The sequence below is a fragment of the Nyctereutes procyonoides genome, unplaced genomic scaffold (assembly GCF_905146905.1).
Source record: "Nyctereutes procyonoides isolate TBG_1078 unplaced genomic scaffold, NYPRO_anot_genome, whole genome shotgun sequence".
Classification (NCBI taxonomy): domain Eukaryota; kingdom Metazoa; phylum Chordata; class Mammalia; order Carnivora; family Canidae; genus Nyctereutes; species Nyctereutes procyonoides.
This window is the reverse complement of record NW_026575147.1, coordinates 19,795,248-19,814,427: the sequence shown is the minus strand read 5'-3', so window position 1 is coordinate 19,814,427 and position 19,180 is coordinate 19,795,248. Positions and strand designations below refer to the sequence as shown.

General features: G+C 41.5%; 1 protein-coding gene across 6 annotated transcripts in view; it reads right to left on the bottom strand.

The window, feature by feature from the left end:
- Window positions 1–3,058: 3,058 nt before the first annotated feature.
- RPRD2 (regulation of nuclear pre-mRNA domain containing 2) overlaps window positions 3,059–19,180 on the bottom strand; it is a 90,694-nt gene continuing 74,572 nt past the window's right edge. For 2 of the 6 annotated variants that reach the window (XM_055312526.1, XM_055312527.1), the window contains 5 exons: window positions 15,434–15,716; window positions 13,003–13,263; window positions 10,004–10,204; window positions 4,909–6,090; window positions 4,550–4,768 (listed from right to left, as the gene is read on the bottom strand). In XM_055312526.1, coding sequence (XP_055168501.1) covers window positions 4,680–4,768; window positions 4,909–6,090; window positions 10,004–10,204; window positions 13,003–13,263; window positions 15,434–15,716 — 2,016 coding nt within the window. In that variant the 3' untranslated portion in view covers window positions 4,550–4,679. Of the gene's footprint in view, window positions 6,091–10,003; window positions 10,205–13,002; window positions 13,264–15,433; window positions 15,717–19,180 lie in introns of all 6 variants that reach the window. The other 4 variants (XM_055312528.1, XM_055312529.1, XM_055312524.1 and 1 more) reach the window with 2 other exon arrangements.

The following is a 19,180-nucleotide window of genomic DNA, read 5'->3' as shown; positions in this document are numbered from 1 at the left end:
AGGCATTCCCGCCCATTCAAAAAAGGGGGAAGGGAGGAAAAGGGGGAAAAAGCAGTAATTTACAGCGGCTTCAAAACAATTAACAGCTGAAGCTTAATTCTGCATGAACCGGTAACTTCAGGCTTGATAGTGAATATTCTGCAATTAGGAAGTTTAGCATATTCACATTATCTAGATAGGTTAGCTGTACCATATATATATCACAAACATTGTATTCCTGGGATCGGAAAGGATCAAAGTCCTACTCTCTGATCATTTTACCTTCCCTGGCATCAAACCAAATTCTATTTATGCTCACCTTTTGGGAGGGGAAAAGGGAGCAGGGAGAGAGGGCTCTCATCTAAGCTGACTTAAGAGTAAACTCTTATACAATACTTAAGGACTTGACTTCTGATAGTATCACTGAGCTTTAAGTGGTACCAGTGTATTCACGACCCCTGACCAATTCTCTGTCTGTGATTTTACAGTGAGCACCAAGGACCTTAGTAACAACTTTGCATATTCTGCTTTCATATGTATATATCATGTCCTTGCCAAGACACACTATATTATGCTTTCTTTAAAAAAATCTTATTTATTACATTTTTAAATTCAGGTTGAAATACAAAAGTCAGAGCATGGGCATGGAGTTTTAAATCACAGACACAGAAAGGATAAAACCCCTTTGTTTCATGTTATGAATACCAGAATTGTCTTTTTTGTTTCACTATATCACATATATACATTGTCGTCTTCATTTACTGCTGTAGACAGACTTAAAGTTAACAGCTGACAGTCACATACAAATCCTCACTTCCATCCCGAAACAAACTCAATGAGGATTTTGTAGCTTAAAAAACAAAACACCTTGCAAAAAAACACCAACCCTTTAAAGTCCATCTTTTAAACTGTACAAGGTCTTCCTTTCCATGTATTAGTCATCATGCTTTTGAGGACAATTACCCTGCCCCAACATTCAGGAAGCCACTTTCCTGACATCCCCACATTTTCTGATAAAATCAAAGAGAGCCTTTTCAAGTAAACACTACTTTTAGCTTAAACAAGAGCAGCAGAAGGAATTCACATACTTTTATTCTAGAATGAAAAACATCCCACTTAATTTCTGCAAAAAAAGTTTCAGTTTTGAGTCAATTAGAACTCCCCTCCCCTCCCCCAACCTTTACCCTTATTCTCAATCACACTTTCCCCTAAACAAATGTCTCAGGACTCAAGATAACTATATTATTTCTTTGCTTTGCTACACTATATACCCCATCCCACACTTAAAGTCATGGTATCATGCATTTTTGTGGGGAGAGCTACAGGGCAGAGAGGCTGGAGAGGGTCAAAGACAGAACAGTTGACTTAAGACCAGAAATGCCATCAGGAAGATGAAGGACTTGCAGCCTCCTAACCACAGAACACACGGCAAGCCCAAATAAATAACATGGAATAAATTACACAAAAACTCCCAAACTAGGACCCACAACTGGTTTAAGCTATCTGAAACCAGGTTTATTCTGACACAAAGAATCATCTTCTGTTGCTGTATTGTCCACTCTCCCCCATCTTTAAATATTTCACTAGAGGAATCCAAAACAATCCTCATACTTCCTACAGTTAGTTCTATGCTCCCTTGGAAGAAAATATGAAACTTGCTAGGATTCCCTAAAAAAACCCACCACATACGGTTTTATTTATCTAGTTGGAGATTACCAGTGTGTATACCCTGGGGTAAGACAGTAAATAATACAAAATAATAGTAAAGCAATCTTTGCTTTTCAGTGTTCTTAAAGTTAACAGACACTAAAAGCATACTGATTGTCTTTTTTCCCAGTTTTAGTTGTAGAAATACAAAGAAGCCTTTCTGTTTGGGGAGAAGGAAAGCACACCCTTCTTGTGTAAAATGACTAAGGGCAGAAACATTATTTCCTATTGGGAGTGGAAGGTGAGGACAAGCCTTGAGCCTTAAAATGTGACAGATTGCTAGCTGTAGAATGGGGTAGTCTGGGTTTCTCAGGCCCTCCTGGTTCTCTGTAAAGATATGCATAGTAATACCCACTTGTCATTAAGACACACCTAAAGAGGTGTAAAGCACTGGAAGAGGCTATTGAACCTCCTCCTTTGAAATACCAAGAACAGGAATAAATCCAGGACTAGGGCAAGGAGGAAAGCTACAGACCAATAGTTCCTTTCCCCTAGTAGTTAACCTTTGCTAAAAATCACCAACAAATATCACATTAGGGAGGCACCATGATAAAAATGTCTACTTATTACATTAATAAAAAATTTAAGAATAATTTCAGTTGTGCCTCTGTATCAGTTGTCAACTTACATGGCTTTCTTTCTGGCCAAAGCAGAAATGAAAACTGAGAGGGAAAAAGTCATTCACAAAAAAAAAAAAAAAAAAAAAAAAAAAAAAAAAAAAAAAAGCAGGAAGCAAGAGCTTGGTGCAAGACATGTCAAACTAACTCAGAGTTTCCCATTCTCATTTACGAGGGATGGGCAGGTCACATCACACGGTTGATGGTTCCTTTCTGTAACTCTGTATTGGAGTTACACCTTATTTTAACCTGGAGATTATATCCAGCCACCGCTCTTTCATTCCAAGGATAAAGAGGAATAATTTTTACCAGGATAGAATGAAATCTGTATCTCCTCAAAGTTAGTCACACTGATGGTTCTTTAGAAGAAGAGGCTGATTTTTTTTTAAATTAGGATTTTAGGAGAAAGGTAAAGAATCCAATTTCATATGTCTTTAAAAACAAACAAACTTGACAGGTCTATGGTTTCCCACCTATCCTCCCTTGCAACATCTTTTGGCTTGTCAGCAGGGCACAGAGCATACAGGAAAAGGAGCCACACTGGTCACAGTAGTTACTTAATGGGAGAGAGAAGGGGACAGGAATCCTTCTATTGGCTACTTGATAAACCAAGCCCAAAATAACATCCCAACATTGCACATGTTATTCTCTGTACTGATGGAAATTTTATTTCAAATGTAGTAATACTCTTCAATAAATGGGGCAAAATAAGATTTGTCCCCCCACCCCCACCCCTCAAACCCCCAGCCAAAGAAGTGGCTTTGGTTGTGTTTCTTTGCCCGCCCCCCATTCCTTTAAAATACAAGTAGCTTGGGGAAGGTTGGTAAGTGCAGTGGGAGGGAGGACTGAATGGAATAGTGAAATGTAAGCATGTATGACTTTTTAATTTGGAAGGGAGGCCCTTTGTCATTAAAAAAAAAAAATCAAAGATAGGAAAACAAAAATAATAATAAACCAAACTCCTACTTCCAATGCTCTCTAGACTGTTCAAAATGCTTTTCCCTTGGTTTCCATCAGTACCTGGGAGGGAAGAATGGGCGTTTTGGTGCAAAGAACGGAGGGCCCCTAGCAAAAGGTGGCCTGGGTCTCTTTAGACTGTGGAACGGGTCTCTGCTGAGAAAAGGTTCCCTGGGCCGAAAGTCTGGCCGGGGATTCCGCAAAATCATACCACTCCGGTTGATAGCGTCTCTGTGTGAGGGACCCAAGTGGGGGCCACTGCTGTTGTTGCTGCCTCCCCCACCTCCTCCTCCATGGGCTGGGCCCAGGTGTTCCAGAGAATGGGAGGGTAGGCTGAGGCTCTCTCGTACACGGCTAAGGCCAGGGCCGTTGAGGTCCCGTTGGGTGGGGCCCCCATGGTCCCTGGGTCCTGGGAGCACCCCAAAATGCTCAGCCAGGGTCCCTTGAAGGAGGGAACTATGGTCCTTGGGAAATACTGCCACAGCTCCCGCCACTCCGTGCTCTGCCAGTGGTGGGGCTGGGAAGGGTACAACCCCAGAGTGGTCAACAGGGGGTGGAGGAGGAGGTGGAGTAGAAAAGGGAACACCACTCCCACCACTGCTGCTAAGTTCCCCAGGGGGTGGAGGAGGGGGTGGGGTGGGGAAAGGAACTCCGCTGTGTTCTCCAGGAGGAGGGGGTGGGGCGGCATGGGCCAGGGCCGCCTCCTTTGTGAAGGGATTCGAAAGATCCACAGTGGGTAGATGAGTGGGTGCATCTCGAGAGAAGATACCACCATGATCCTTAGGAGGGGCAGGTGGGGCAGATGATGGCCCCACTGGCTCTCTCTGGAAGGGTGTCCCATGTTCCAAGGGGGATGGGGGGAGATGATGCTCAAATGTTGAGTTGAAACTGTTGGAACGGAAGCTGCCGACACTTTCCTGAAATTGGGATGCCCGTTCCTTGTATGGTGCTGCTTTAAAGCCAGTGAGGCCTCCGCTGCCCCCACCCCCAAGGGATGCCAACTCAGAGGCACTTGAGGGGCCATTGTCAAAGGAGCTGCCTGAGGAGCTCAGATCAAACCAACCCACCCTTGACGCCTCACGCCCGTGTCCTCTATTTCCCTTCCCAGGAACTCGGACGGACTCTACGGTCTGTATGGGCTCCCCTGACATCCTCCTATTGGCTGCATTATGATAACCCAAGGTTTCTATAGGGGCCCCCTTCTCTTCGGTGCTATCAGGCAAGTCTAAGCAGGAGGACGAGACTCGGGTTTCTATGCGGTAGTGCTCTTCTTGTTGCTGCTGATCAGTGGCTGTCAAGCTGGGCTGGGTGAGGTTTGAGAGACTGCTACCGTCACTTGAAGTGCCCTTGCTGGGGGCCTGGCCAAAATGCTTATCATCTGAGGGCTTTCGGGAGGCGTTTTTAAGCATATTCTTAAACTCAATCGTCGACGTGGTGGAAATGGTGGGGGCCAGGACTTTCTCCACGCCTGGTGTGGGTGGGTGGCCCGTGGGAGCGGCAAGGGTATTCTGCGGAGAGAAAAGGGAACGATGTGGGACTGGGTGAGGAGGGTCTGGGTACTGCTTCTGTGGCAAACCGAGATGCCCAGTGGTAGACTGAGACAAGCTATTGTGGTTGGAGTCAGGGGTGAAAAATGAATCATTCTTACTCGGTGATGGCGACCGGTCAGCCCCCGGTTCACTCCCTCTTATGCTGAAGGCACCAAATAGCCCAGGGGAAGAGGAGAGATGGTCACAATTCTCACTAGAGTCCAGGAGGGCCCTTACAGATGGAGGGAAGGCAGACTTTACCCCAAATTCTTGGGCCCTGTGGCTATAACTGGAGAGGATTGGCTGGTATTCGGTGGCATCAGAAAGCTTGCTTGACTTCAGGATAGACTTGGCTGGCTTCTTCTCTAGGTTCATCATGGCAGAGGGTGGAGGCCCTGAATACTCAAAATCTCGGTAATCCTCATCTTCCTGGAAAGAAGTATCTGGATAGAATTTTTCCTGTGAAGAGTCCATCAGGGAAGATGGTCTCTCCATTCCATCAGAAGGCTGCTTATAGGGTGATTCACTGCCCAAGCCAAAAGGTCGATATGTAGGTACAGAATTGGAGAGTTCCCGGGGGTAGCTTTCCTCTCTCCCCGGGGGTGGTGATCTTGTACTGCTGGGTGTTGAGGAACCAGGGCTAATGATCTTAGAAAGCAGGGACATGGTGTCTACACTGCTGGATGTGGGCTTGTCCATCATCTCATCCTGGGTGGGTGTCCCACTCCTTTCATCCCGCACAGGGGTTCCATCAATGTTGTCAATTGACGTGCTAGTAGGGCCACGTTGGAAGTCTGAGGGGTGGCTTTCTGCTGGGGCACTGGACCCCAAGCTGCTCAAGATTGGGATGTTTAAGTTTAAGCCACTGAAACCAGGATTACCTTTTAAGAAGTTGTGGATCTTCATTTCCAGGCTTGGAGAGGTGGACTCGGACTCCAGCTTTGGCTTGGAGATCTCTGAAGATTGGCATATGGCAACTTCAGTAGGTGCGGCAGCAGGGTTAGCACTGTGGGTTCCTGTAAACCCCATCGAGTTGGATGGTAGCTTAAAAGTAGTGCTTGGAAGCCCTGGGCTTTGCCCAATTGAGGCCTTGCTGGCTGATGTTGAAGAGACTTCAGAAGTTGATGAATTAGGAGAATAGTTGAAGCTTTTGGGAATAAAGGATTGGGTACTGGAGGGCAAATTTCTTCCTTTTACACTAGAGACCGTGGTGTTGGCAGGGGAAGCAGAAGTGCTCTGGGATGCAGCTTCACTGGCTGGGACTGGGTTCCCAGTAACACTCTGAAGTAAAGATGACAGGCCTGTAGAAACAGATTAGAGGAGTTAAAAAGAACAACTGCCTACCTTATAATAAAAACAATGTAGGCTGATTGGATATTCTCATTCATTCCAGTGGGAACCAGACAGACATTAAAATATGAGGCCAACGGGAATCTAGACCAATCAACCAATGGTGAACTGTTATAGAAAATACTGGACCTATTTCTCAATATAAAGAGAGCAAATTATTGAAATGTTTGTAGTACAGCCATTAAATAAGTTCAACGTGGCACAATAAAGGCAACAGGAAAGGGGAGATTTTCGTGTCAGAATCATTCATGGTTTAAACAAGACAAGGCAGGAAAAGAAAGGAGGCAAAATTATCCTTAAAATAACACTTTAAGCCAGTATTTCTTAATGTTTGATCTATGGAACTGTTTCTCTAAGTGCAAATAGATATTCTGTCCAATCCTTCCTTTCCAGCCTCTGCAATTATCTCTAATGTTAATGGGCACTGTTGAGGGAGAGAGGGAGAGACCGGGGAGGGGTGTGTGTGTGGAGAGAATTCGCATCACTGAAATTTATTTCATTTTTTTTAAATGTCTTTTTAAAATATTTTATTTATTCATGAGACATACAGAGAGAGAGAGAGAGAGAGAGAGAGAGAGAGAGAGAGAGAGAGGCAGAGACACAGGCAGAGGGAGAAGCAGGTTCCATGCAGAGATCCCGACGTGGGACTCGATCCCAGGTCTCCAGGATTACACCCTGGGCTGCAGGTAGCGCTAAACTGCTGCACCACTGGGCTGCCCCTGAAATTTATTTCAATAGGGTTATTTTTTTTCAAGTATCTCTTGCTAGACTTTGGGGAAACAATGCTTTTACCTATCATTTTTGGTTGTAAAATGTAGCAATAGTAAACAAACAAACACACACTACAAAGAATTATAAAGCTAGACCACCTAATAGCTTAGAAAATTCACAAATTATTCATCTACCCAGGTTGACACTGATGAGATTCAGCCCTACTCACTGATAAGACAAAACCTCAGAAGCTCTGAGAAAGAATTTTTTGGGGCAAAGGCTGAAGTCCCATCAAAGCAAACTGCTCCTGTAGAAAATTTTTTACAAAAATACTTGACAAAGTGTTTTGGAAAATTCGTATTTTGGAAAATTCACCCAATTTCTGGTTATAAATGAAAACTTTTTGTGCATACTTCACCAAAATTTATAGCTTTTAGTCTATATACTAAAACTATTCCTTCATAATGTTATGGTCAAAGAAAATAGTATTTCATAGGATACTTTAATAAACAAAGAAACACTTCAAAATTTTAATTTTAATCCGATATTTACTAAGGGACTCAAGCTCTGAAGAATTCTGAGATCATTCCATCCTTGGAACAGTTTTTTTTTTTTTTAAATATTTATTTATTTGTTTATTTTAGAGAGAAAAAAAGGAGGGGCAGGGGGAGAGGGAGAGTGTGTGCTAAGTGAGGAGGCTGACACAGGGCTTGATCTCATGACTCTGAGATAACCATCTGAGCCAAAACCAAGAGTCAGACACTCAACTGACTGCACCCACCTGGTCGCCCCCAACCTGGGAATATTTTTAACTGCCAACTACTTCTATATAATAAGTGCATGATTAGATATTCACTAATATCTGAATAATTGAAATATTGTTTATTTCAATTACCCCCAGAAAAAAATAAAATCCACATTTCATTTCCAAAAAGTTCTCTGGCTATATAACTTTCCACCACTAACAGTTTCTTAGTAGCCACTGTTCATACCAAAAACAGAAGTCCTCAAGCACTAGAATGTGATATATGATGTCATATGATTTTTAAAAGATATTTTAGCTTATCTTTCGGATATTGTGGGATGAAATCTTGTAAAGATAGACACTCTCAGATTTCTGGTAATAGGTGCGATAGTCACTTACTACTAAATATTACTTTTCTTCAATCTTACAGGCCATACTCTATGGACCTTTTGCCAACTGAAGTCATTCTTTTGTGTTAAATATCTGTGAATAATAGCTGTGGGTGACACAATCAGATTGTAAGAGATCCCTTTTATAGTCTTTTAAGAATGCATCTATTTAAGCTGCTGGACAAATTCTTTTAAAAGTCAAGAATTCTACTTTCCACAAGGAAATGAAAGGTGATGAACTACGCTGTTACTCCACAGAGGTTGTTTTCTGGGGTCTCCAGAAACACATTCTGTCAGAACACACCTAGTTCTGTTCAAATGTTGCCTGATGAGAAAGTCCACATAACACTGGTACAATAATCTACTGAAAGGAAAAGCTGTAAATATTATTATATCTATGTAAGAGGCTAATAAAAACAAATGAGTTCAACATTTTTACCATAACTGCAGGATGGTGACAGAAGAGGGCCTTGAAAGGAGAAATCAGAACCATGCCAATCCCTCAGACTAATTAACTCTAAAATTCATACTATTAGCTATGCTGTAGTATATCATTAATCCTTTATTGCCAGTGCCAATATATGGCAGCTGTGGATTACTAGTTAATAGTATTTAATTCTGTGTAACAGAATTCTCCAATATCTAAAGGCAAAGTTCACTATAATCTAGTGTGATCTATTTACAGAATGGATATATTTTATATTCATATAAAGCAGAGTTTTTCAGCCTTAGCACTACTGGCACTCTGGGCTGGATTATTCTTATTGTGGGGGCTGTTCTGTGTAATGCAGGATGTTTCATAGCATCTCTGGCCTCTACCTACTAGATGCAGTAGTACTCCCACCCCCACCCCAGCTGTGACAAAAGATGTGTTCAGATAGTGACAAATGTCTCCTGGAGGCTCCTGGATGAGAACCTCTATAGAGAGTTAAATGGCTATATATATATATATATATATATATATATATATATATATATACACACACACACACACACAATACATATATATGTATACATATATACATATGTGTACACATGTATATATATACTGCTCTGCTATATGAAATTCATTATGTAATTATACTTAGGTGCTAAATAAAGATTATGTCGGTATTTGTAGGGTCTGAGAAGAGAGAGCAGATAAACTTAATGAAAAAAATGTTAGAAGCAGACAGTTTTAGACACAAAGTACATAATTAGCAAAGGTGAATAGAGAGGTTCAAATAAGGTAGATATTATAGGTAGGTGAACACAAAAAAGATGTGCTGTACCTATAATAGAGGCCTCTATAAAACATTAGGATATAAAAAAGGAAAGTCATGGCTTATAATATTTTTTTTACATTTATTTGAGAGAGAGAAAGGAGGGAGTGAGAGAGGGGGAAAGAAGAGGGAGAGAGGGAGAGAAAAAAGGGTGGAGGGAAGAGGGAAAGACAGTCTTAAGTAGACTCTGTGCTAAGTGCAGAGCCCGACACAGGGCTTGATCTCACTTCCCTGAGATCAAGTCATGATCAAAACCAAGAGTGGGACACTTAACAGATTGCACCACACAGGCACCCATCTCATAAGATTTTTGATAGTGGAGTGACCTTTTTAAACTTTCTTTAGATTTGGTTAACACTAAAAATGTAAATCTCAACATAGCTCCATAAGAGCTCACATAAATGCAGCCCCTGGGCATGGGGGTGAGGGGTCATGCTGTAGGTCAAAGAACACTGGACTCCAGTCAAAAAACCTGGCTTTTAGTCTCAGCTCATCACTGAATAGATAAATGTGTGACCTTAAGCAGATCACATCACCTCACTAGTCTCAATCTACTCACCTGAAAAAGAGGGGATTAGACTAGCAGTATTCTCTTTCAGCTTTGACATTTTCTAATTCTATCAATGCCATGATAAATATAAAGAAGATAATAAACGAACTGTACTATACATTTCATGGCTTTGGATTTTTCAGAAATGGAATCCAGGGTTAAGCCAAGCATTCACAACTCCAGTCCCTCTGGCCCACGTCAGTTTACCTTGCAGCGCAGGGGCCGACTGTGTCTGGGTTTTAGAAAGAGCAGACAGAATGCTCTCTGGGGTGATCTCCACCTTCGAGAGGATATTTGCCAGAGGGTTGTGAGATGTTGTTGGGGCAGGTGCAGGTGTTTTCAGGCCACTGCTGAGGTTGCTGGGACTTGTTGGAGTTCCTGGAGAAGGTCTTGATGCAGGACTGACCCCTGGTGGCAGAAAGAATAACTCAAGAAAATGCGACTCAAAATGACCATTAAATTTGTGATACTTCCCACTCACTCAAACAGGAATGCTTCTGGGACAGATCCAGAAATAAGGCATATCATGGCTTGTACAAAGGAAAAACTGAAAATTAATTAGAATCTGCTCCTGTTGACTTGGAACACCCTTAAAATAAACAAGCTCTTTTCATACATTTTTGTTTTAAAAAAGTCAGTAGAAAGAGACTAAGGGAACCTTTTCTTTTTTCTATACCAAGAACCTATACTTCAGAGGCCTATAGGAGCTCAATAAATCTTAATGGCTGATTATGATCAGAGCCATTACACCTGTGTAACTCAGTCACTGCATAATTCTATGTGATTAATAAGTTGTTTGCTTTTGAAATGACCTTTAAAATAAGATTATTATTTTTTAAAAGATTTTATTTATTTATTCATGAGAGAGAGAGAGAGAGAGAGAGAGAGAGAGAGAGAGGCAGAGACACAGGCAGAGGGAGAAGCAGGCTCCATGCAGGGAGCCTGACGTGGGACTTGATCTGCGGTCTCCAGGATCACACCCTGGGCTGAAGACAGGCGCTAAACCGCTGAACCACCAGGGCTGCCCTAAAAGGAGATTATATAAGCAACTTCCTTTACACCTTTACATTTTAATTTTTTTAAAGTAGGTTCCACACCCAACATGGGGCTTAAACTCACAACCTCGAGATCAAGAGTTGCATGCTCCAGGGACTGAGCCAGCCAGGCACCCCTACATCTTTATATTTTAAAACACTGGGTTAAATTTTGTTTTTTAATTTTTTTCTGGGTTAATTTTTAATTTAGAAAAAAAAGGTATATAAAAAGATGAGAAAATATTTTTTTTGAGAAAATAATTTTTGAATGATCAAGAATATGAGCAAGTATTTCACAAGGAAAACTAAATGATAAATGAAAAAAAAGTTTAACATCTTAATCAAAGAGAGAGAAATTAAAACAAATGATGTTTGGAGAGGGGACAAGAGAGAATCTTAAGCAAGTTCCATGCTCAGCGAGGAGCCTGACATGGGGCTCAATCTTACAACCCTGAGATCGTGACCTGATCTGAAATCAAGAGGACACTCAACCAACTGAGCCACCCAGGCGCCTGACTTTTTTTTAATTTAATTTAATTTTATTTATGATAGTCATACAGAGAGAGAGAGAGAGAGGCAGAGACATAGGCAGAGGGAGAAGCAGGCTCCATGCACCGGGAGCCCTATGTGGGATTCGATCCTGGGTCTCTAGGATCGCGCCCTGGGCCAAAGGCAGGCGCCAAACCGCTGCGCCACCCAGGGATCCCAGGACGCCTTTTAAAAGTAATCCCTACACCCAACAAGGAGTTCGAACTCACGACTCTGAGATCAAGAGTTGCATGCTTGGGGCGCATGGCGGGCTGAGTGAGTCATGGAACATTTTACTCTTGATCTCCCCCACGTTGGGTGTAGAGATTACGTGTTTAAAAAAAAAAAAAAAGATTTGCATGCTCTACCGACTGAGCCAACCAGGCATCTCCAAATAAATGACTTTTTAAGAGTGAAGTTGACAAAGTATTCAAATAAGACAAAATAGTGCTGCAGAGGTGAGGAACAATGAGAACTTTCATGTGTTTGGTATATAAAGTGGTACATTTTTTTGGTGATCATTTTAGTTATAACACAAAAAGATTAAAAACCTACATGATTTTTTGTCTCTATCTTTTAGAAAATTATATTTAAGCTTTTTTTTTTAATTGTAGTTTTTTTTTTAAAATTTTTATTTATTTATGATAGAGAGAGAGAGAGAGAGAGGCAGAGACACAGGCAGAGGGAGAAGCAGGCTCCACGCACCGGGAGCCCGACGTGGGATTCGATCCCGGGTCTCCAGGATCGCGCCCTGGGCCAAAGGCAGGCGCCAAACCGCTGCGCCACCCAGGGATCCCAATATTTAAGCTTTTATAAAAAATGAAATTATAGGGATTTTCTTCCAAATAATCAAGATTAGGTAAGGCAGAGTAAAATAGGACTGGTCATGTGTTTTCTACTGTTGAAGATGAGTGAGGAGTACATGGAGGTGCTCTATTTTTGTATATTTTCATGAGGGATCCCTGGGTGGTGCAGGGGTTTAGCGCCTGCCTTTGGCCCAGGGCGCGATCCTGGAGACCCGGGATCGAATCCCACGTTGGGCTCCCGGTGCATGGAGCCTGCTTCTCCCTCTGCCTATGTCTCTCCCCCTCTCTCTCTCTGTGTGTGTGACTATCATAAATAAATAAAAATTAAAAAAATTTTTTTTTCATGAATGGGGAGAAAAAAAGCCCTATATACTCAACCATTTAGGAAGGATTGTGCATAAAGTTTTAGCATCAAGGTTGTTCAATGTTCTTTATAATAGTGAAAACTGGAAACATACCAGATGCCCAGTAATAAAGGCTTAAATAAATTCATATATAATATACTTAAATACTTCAATTATTGAAAGAAAAATTATTACAAATATTTAATCAACCCCCCCCCCACACACACGTAATGTTAGGCACAAGTAGTGTCCTTTGGGGGTAGCAGGACTGCAGATATTTATTTTATTCTCAATTTTTCTACAATGATCATGTATTGGTTTGATTTTGTTTTTTTATTTTATTTATTTTTTTATCATTTTTTATTGTTATTGGTTTGATTTTGATTTGAAAAAATACTTTTAAGAAAAAAAAATCAACAACAACAAAAACAGACTGATGGTTCAATGAGAAAGATGGAAATAAGCTTTTTATTCTCTTTATGGGGCTTACTTACCAGTATTTTTCATGACTGATGTTAGGCTGCTAAGGATGGAACTGATCTTTGCCAGATCCACATTAGCCAGGTTTGGCAAAGCCAATGCTGGAGAAGAGGACAGGAGAGAGGTATTCACAGGCTTTGGAAGAGATGGGGTTGCTGTCATGGTCACAGCTACTGCGGTACATGAAGAGGCCTTTGAGATACTTTCTGTTGGCTTTGTAGGTATAGAAGTAGATACAGCTGACTTCTCCACAGGTTTTTCTTTCCTGTCCTCTACTGTTTAAAGAAAAGAAGTGATACTACATTATTGCTTTCCACACACTGTTTCCAGGATGAAAGATTTCCTAGTATTTCCTGATTTGGGGGTATAAAGCACTATGCTTTCAAGAAAAATCATTCACTTCATGATTTTAAATAAGTCATACTCTTTATGTTCCTTCTCACCTTCAATATTGAATTAATTAATTAATTTATTTATTAAAAAGTTTTTATTTATTCATGAGAGATAGAGAGAGACAGAGACAGAGACACACACGCAGAGGGAGAGGGAGAAGCAAGCTCCATGCAGGAAGCCCAATGTGGGACTGGATCCAAGGACTCCAGGATCATAACCTGAGCCAAAGGCAGACAATCACTGAGCCACCCAGGCGTCCCTATTAATTTTTTAAAAAAGATTTGATCTAATTCTTTGAGAGAGACAGAGCATGAACAGGGGGGAGGAGCAGAGGGAGAAGCAGCAGCAGACTCTCTGGGGCTTGATCATGACCTGAGCTGAAAGCAGTCAAACTTAACTGTGCCACCCAGGCACCCCTTAACACCTGCTTTAAATAAATTTTCCAGGGGCAACCCCGGTGGCGCAGCGGTTTAGCGCAGCCTGCAGCCCAGGGTGTGATCCTGGAGACCCGGGATCGAGTCCCACGTCAGGCTCCCTGAGTGGAACCTGCTTTTCCCTCTGCCTGTGTCTCTGCCTCTCTCTCTCTCTCATGAATAAATAAATTCTTTAAAAATAAATAAATAAAATTTCCAAATTCATTTTTTATCTTTTCAAAGATTTCTTTGCATTTTCTTACTGTCTGTGTATTAAATTTAGACATTTCTGGGATCATATTATTTGGTACACATTTGTATTCTTTTAGTAATGATATTTATAGTCATAAATTATCCTGTCTTTTCCTTTCATTAATCTGAAAGCTTTCTAAGACATAGGAACTGTACATACTTTACTGTATTTTCCTTTGACTTCCTGAAATTGACCTAATTGTGGGATACAATTATAAGCATTAACTTGAAACTGCAATAAATTGCCTTTGCAATATATTCCTTTTAATACTGTGGCTTTGGAATCTTGAAGGTCAAGAGTGACAGAGGTAAGGAATTCCAGTATAAGTGCCCCGCTCTCCAGAACAGTGCTGTTCAACAGAAATGTAATTCAAGCCACACACATAAATTTAAATTTTCTAGTGGCCATATTAAAAAAAAATTATGTCCCAAATATTTTCTTTTTTTTTTTAAATTTTTTTTTATTTATGATAGTCACACATTGAGAGAGAGAGAGAGGTGGAGACATAGGCAGAGGGAGAAGCAGGCTCCATGCACTGGGAGCCCGATGTGGGATTCGATCCCGGGTCTCCAAGATCGCGCCCTGGGCCAAAGGCAGGTGCTAAACCGCTGCGCCACCCAGGGATCCCCCAAATATTTTCACTTCAATATGTTACAAATACAAAAATAACTGAGATATTTTTACTTTTTTTGGATACTAAGTTTCTAGAATCCCCGTGTATTTTTATTTTTGAAAATATTTTATTTTATTTGAGAGAGAGAGAGAGAGAGAGAGAGAGAGAAAACACGTGAGTGGGGGGATGGGCAGAGGGAGAGGAAGAAGCAGACTCCCTGGTGAGCAGGGAGCCTCATGTGGGGGCTTGATCTCACGACTCTCAGCAGAAGGCAGAGGCTTAACCAACTGAGCCACCCAGGTGCCCCTCCTCTATATTTTTTTAAATTAGAGCACATCTCAAGTTGGATAAGCCATATTTCAAATGTTCAATAGTCACATGTAGCTAGTGGCTACCATATTGAATAGAGCAAATCTTGAGCAATGATTCTCAGCCCATGTGGCATACCAAATCCTGAACCAGGATAATGATACCTTGCTCTTCTAATCTTATAAGGATTGATTTTTTTTAACATTTTATTTATTTATTCATGAGAGAGACAGAGAGAGAGAGGCAGAGACATAGGCAGAAAGAGAAGGAGGCTCCATGCAGGGAGCCCAATGTAGGACTTGATACCAGGGACTCCAGGATCATGCCCTGGGCTGAAGGCAGGCACTCAACCTCTGAGCCACCCAGGCTTCCCTGAACTATCTTTTAATACCAGCCTGTGATAGATTCATTGGTGGGAAAGCAAAATAAGGAGTAAGTTGCCTATTAATCACATAATGACATACCAATGATTTTTGACCCATCATCTTCCACATCTGAGAGTTCCATGTCTTCTACATCACGATTATCTGTGACAGGCTCAGGTGTGGCAGATTTCTCACTCTCCATGGCTGGTGATTGGGATTCCTCACCTCCCATTCCCTGAAAAGGAGACTCAGAACCAGTTGGAGAAGGAGCATCCATGCTTGGGGAAGGGACTGGTGATTCTTCAGGATCAGGAAGGGTTGACTTCAATTGATCCAGCTTTTTCTTTAAATTGTTCACTCGATTAGCGAAGGTCTTATATGCCTGAAAGAGGAAAAGAAGAGTTATTTCTCTGAGAAAAGGACCAAGATGCTACCATTCTGACTTTGACCAGGTTCTCTCTTTATTATTAACTATAATCTCTGGTAACTATAATCTCTGGTACAAAACAAAAAAATATCGTATCTGTCAAGCATGGAATAGTTTCCAGTTTCTGCTTTTTGTACTCTCTAAATTTTTTTTTAATTTTTATTTATTTATGGTAGTCACAACACAGAGAGAGAGAGAGAGGCAGAGACATAGGCAGAGGGAGAAGCAGGCTCCATGCACCGGGAGCCCAACGTGGGATTCGATCCTGGGTCTCCAGGATCGCGCCCTGGGCCAAAGGCAGGCGCCAAACCGCTGCGCCACCCAGGGATCCCCTTTTTGTACTTTCTAAATGAAGTATTACCATCCATGAAGTTGCCCAAGTTAGAAACTCAGATCCTTAATCCTCCTTGGCTCTCTTCTACCAATCTAACTAGCCCACTATTTAATGAGAGCCTAAATGTTTTGGCCCATCTTCTAGGTACTGGAGATATGGCAAGGAGCAAGTATACAGACAAAAAACAAATCCATAAATAAGGTACAGTCTGGGAAGTCAAATAGTATGGATTTTTTTAAAAGAAATAAACTTTTTTTTTTTTTCTTTAATTTATGATAGGCACACAGTGAGAGAGAGAGGGGCAGAGACACAGGCAGAGGGAGAAGCAGGCTCCATGCACCGGGAGCCTGACGTGGGATTCGATCCCGGGTCTCCAGGATCGCGCCCTGGGCCAAAGGCAGGCGTCAAACCGCTGCGCCACCCAGGGATCCCAAAAGAAATAAACTTTTGATTTTAGAACAGTTTTATATATAAAAAAATTACTGTGAAGATTATACAGAGTTCCTAATTATCCCTTTTATTAAACTCTAACATTAGTATGATACATTTGTCACAATTAGTGAACCAATTTTGAAAATTATTAACTAAAGTCCATATTCTTCATGCAGATTTCCTCCGTATTATCCAATGTTCTTTTTCTATTTCAGGATCCCATGTGGAATACCACAGTACATTTAATAGTCATGTCTTCTTAGGTCCCTCTTGTTTGTGAGCTTGTTAGATTTTCCTTGTTTTTAATAACCCTGCTGGTACTGGTCGGGTATTTTGTAGACTGCTCCTCAAATTTGAGATTTGACTGATGTTTTTTCATGATTAGATTGGGGTTATAGATTTTTGGGAGGAAGACCACAGAGGTAAAGTGCTACTGTTATCACGGCATATCAAGGTTACATATAATCAATATGACATACCATTGCTGATGTTACTCTTCACCACTTGGCTTAAATCCTATTGATCTGATTATCTTAGTGTCAATACCTTAAAACTGTGTGTCTTTTTCTTTTGGTTAAGAGTCTTGGACCATTAGATTGTGAAATCATTTTGGGTGGATGAATAAGAAACATTATTTATTTTATTATTTTAAAAATTATTATTATTATTATTATTATTTTTAAAGATTTTATTTATTTATTCATGAGAGACACAGGCAGAGGGAGAAGCAGGCTCCTCACAGGGAGCCCGATGTGGGACTCGAGCCCAGAACTGGGATCATGCCCTGAACTAAAGGCAGACACCCAACTGCTGAGCCACTCAGGCGTCCCTATTTATTTTATTTTTAAAGATTTTATCTATTCATTTGAGAAAGAGGGAGGGAGCAAGAGACAGAAAGCAAAAGTAGGTGGGAGGGGTTGAGGGAGAGGGAGCAGCAGACTCCCTGCTGAGCAGGGAGCCCAATGCAGGACTCGAGCCCAGAGCCCAGACCCGGGATCGGGACCTTGAGACAAAGGCAGACACTTAATCAACTGAGAAACATTATTTTAAAAAAGGAATGGAATAGGGCAGCCTAGGTGGCTCAGCGGTTTAGCGCTGACTTTAGCCCGGGGCGTGATCCTGGAGACCCAGGATAGAGTCCCACGTTGGGCTCCCTGCATGGAGCCTGCTTCTTCCTCTGCCTGTGTGTCTGCCTCTCTCTCTGTTTCTCATGAATAAATAAATAAAATCTTAAAAAAAAAAAAAAAAGGAATGGAACAGAAAAGAATATACTAGAGTTGAGCTGTTATTTCTGGATATACTTGAGTAGCCTGAGGTAAAGCAATGCTCCCACCAAGAACAACTAGGAAAGCCAAGTATATAGACATACATACTTGCGTGTGTGTGCTTCAATGTGCTGGGTAGTGCTGATGCAACCAAAACTTAAGTGGCAAATCCTACAACAGGGAGAAACCATGAGAAAAAAAAGCTAAGCTGACATTCTGCAGCTGCCTTTTCTCTCAGGGTTCTGCTGATTTAGGGAAGCCAGGTAAGAATCTGAGAATTCAAGTAAAGGACAAGGCAGAGGGCCACTACTAAATATGAAGAAAAAGGAGAACTTTTTAACAGTTTTGCTGGTCTATAGAGATAGAAATTAGAGACCTGAAAGGCCAAGATTCTGGTGAAAGAGAGAGGACAGAAATGGCTCAACATGTTACTTTATCCCTTCAAGGTATTTCTTGAATTCTGAAGAGGGAATTAAGAAGTTATGCAGAAAACTTCTGAAAAGAGTAGTTTAACACAGTCTCATGTACTAAGGAGACAAGGATTAGAGTTCAAATCATGCAGTAGAAGAGAGGTACTCTCTTACTCTCACCCCAGCCTCTCAGTCTTGGAAAACTCTTATGTTCTAGAAGCTGGGAAGAACCAGAAGACAAACTCATGCTCAGGGTACATACAATTCAGCCCAAGTCAGTTCAGTTTCAGATTGGATTAACATAATCAGCTCTCACAGTATCTGCACTCTAAAGGAAAGAGTTTTTAAATCATCCAGAGACTCTATAAACACTTTCATATACAATGTTAGCACTCGATACAAAATTAGCCAGCACATCAAGAGACAGGGTCAAATGACCTAAAAGAAAAAAGACATTGGAAACAGACTTGTAGCAAGTGAAGCCAGTATTGGAATTAACTGACAAAAACCAAATAGTTATGTTTCACATGTTCAAGAAAATAGAGAAAAATCCCTTCTTGAACACTTCACTCCGAAATTCATTAAGACATGGTAGCCTAGAGCAAGATAGTGGAGCCAAAATGGGGTGAAGGAAATATATGCATGGCAGGAAGGCATTGCATGGGATGTTGAAGCCTAAGCAAGATACAAAGAAAGAAAACCCAGAGGTAGATGAGGAAAGGGAGTGCTAGGAGTCTGGCTACACACAGGGCCTGATCAGATAAGTGATTAAGTTGAAGATAAGAGGAACAAGGTTAGGCAGCCCAGTGGCTCAGCGGTTAGCGCCGCCACAGCCCAGGGCTGATCCTCCCACATCAGGCTCCCTGCATGGAGCCTGCTTCTCCCTCTGCCTGTGTCTCTGCCTCTCCCTCTCCCCCCCCCCCCCCCCCCCGTCTCGATTAAATAAATAAATAAAAAAATTAAAAAAAAAAAAAGAGG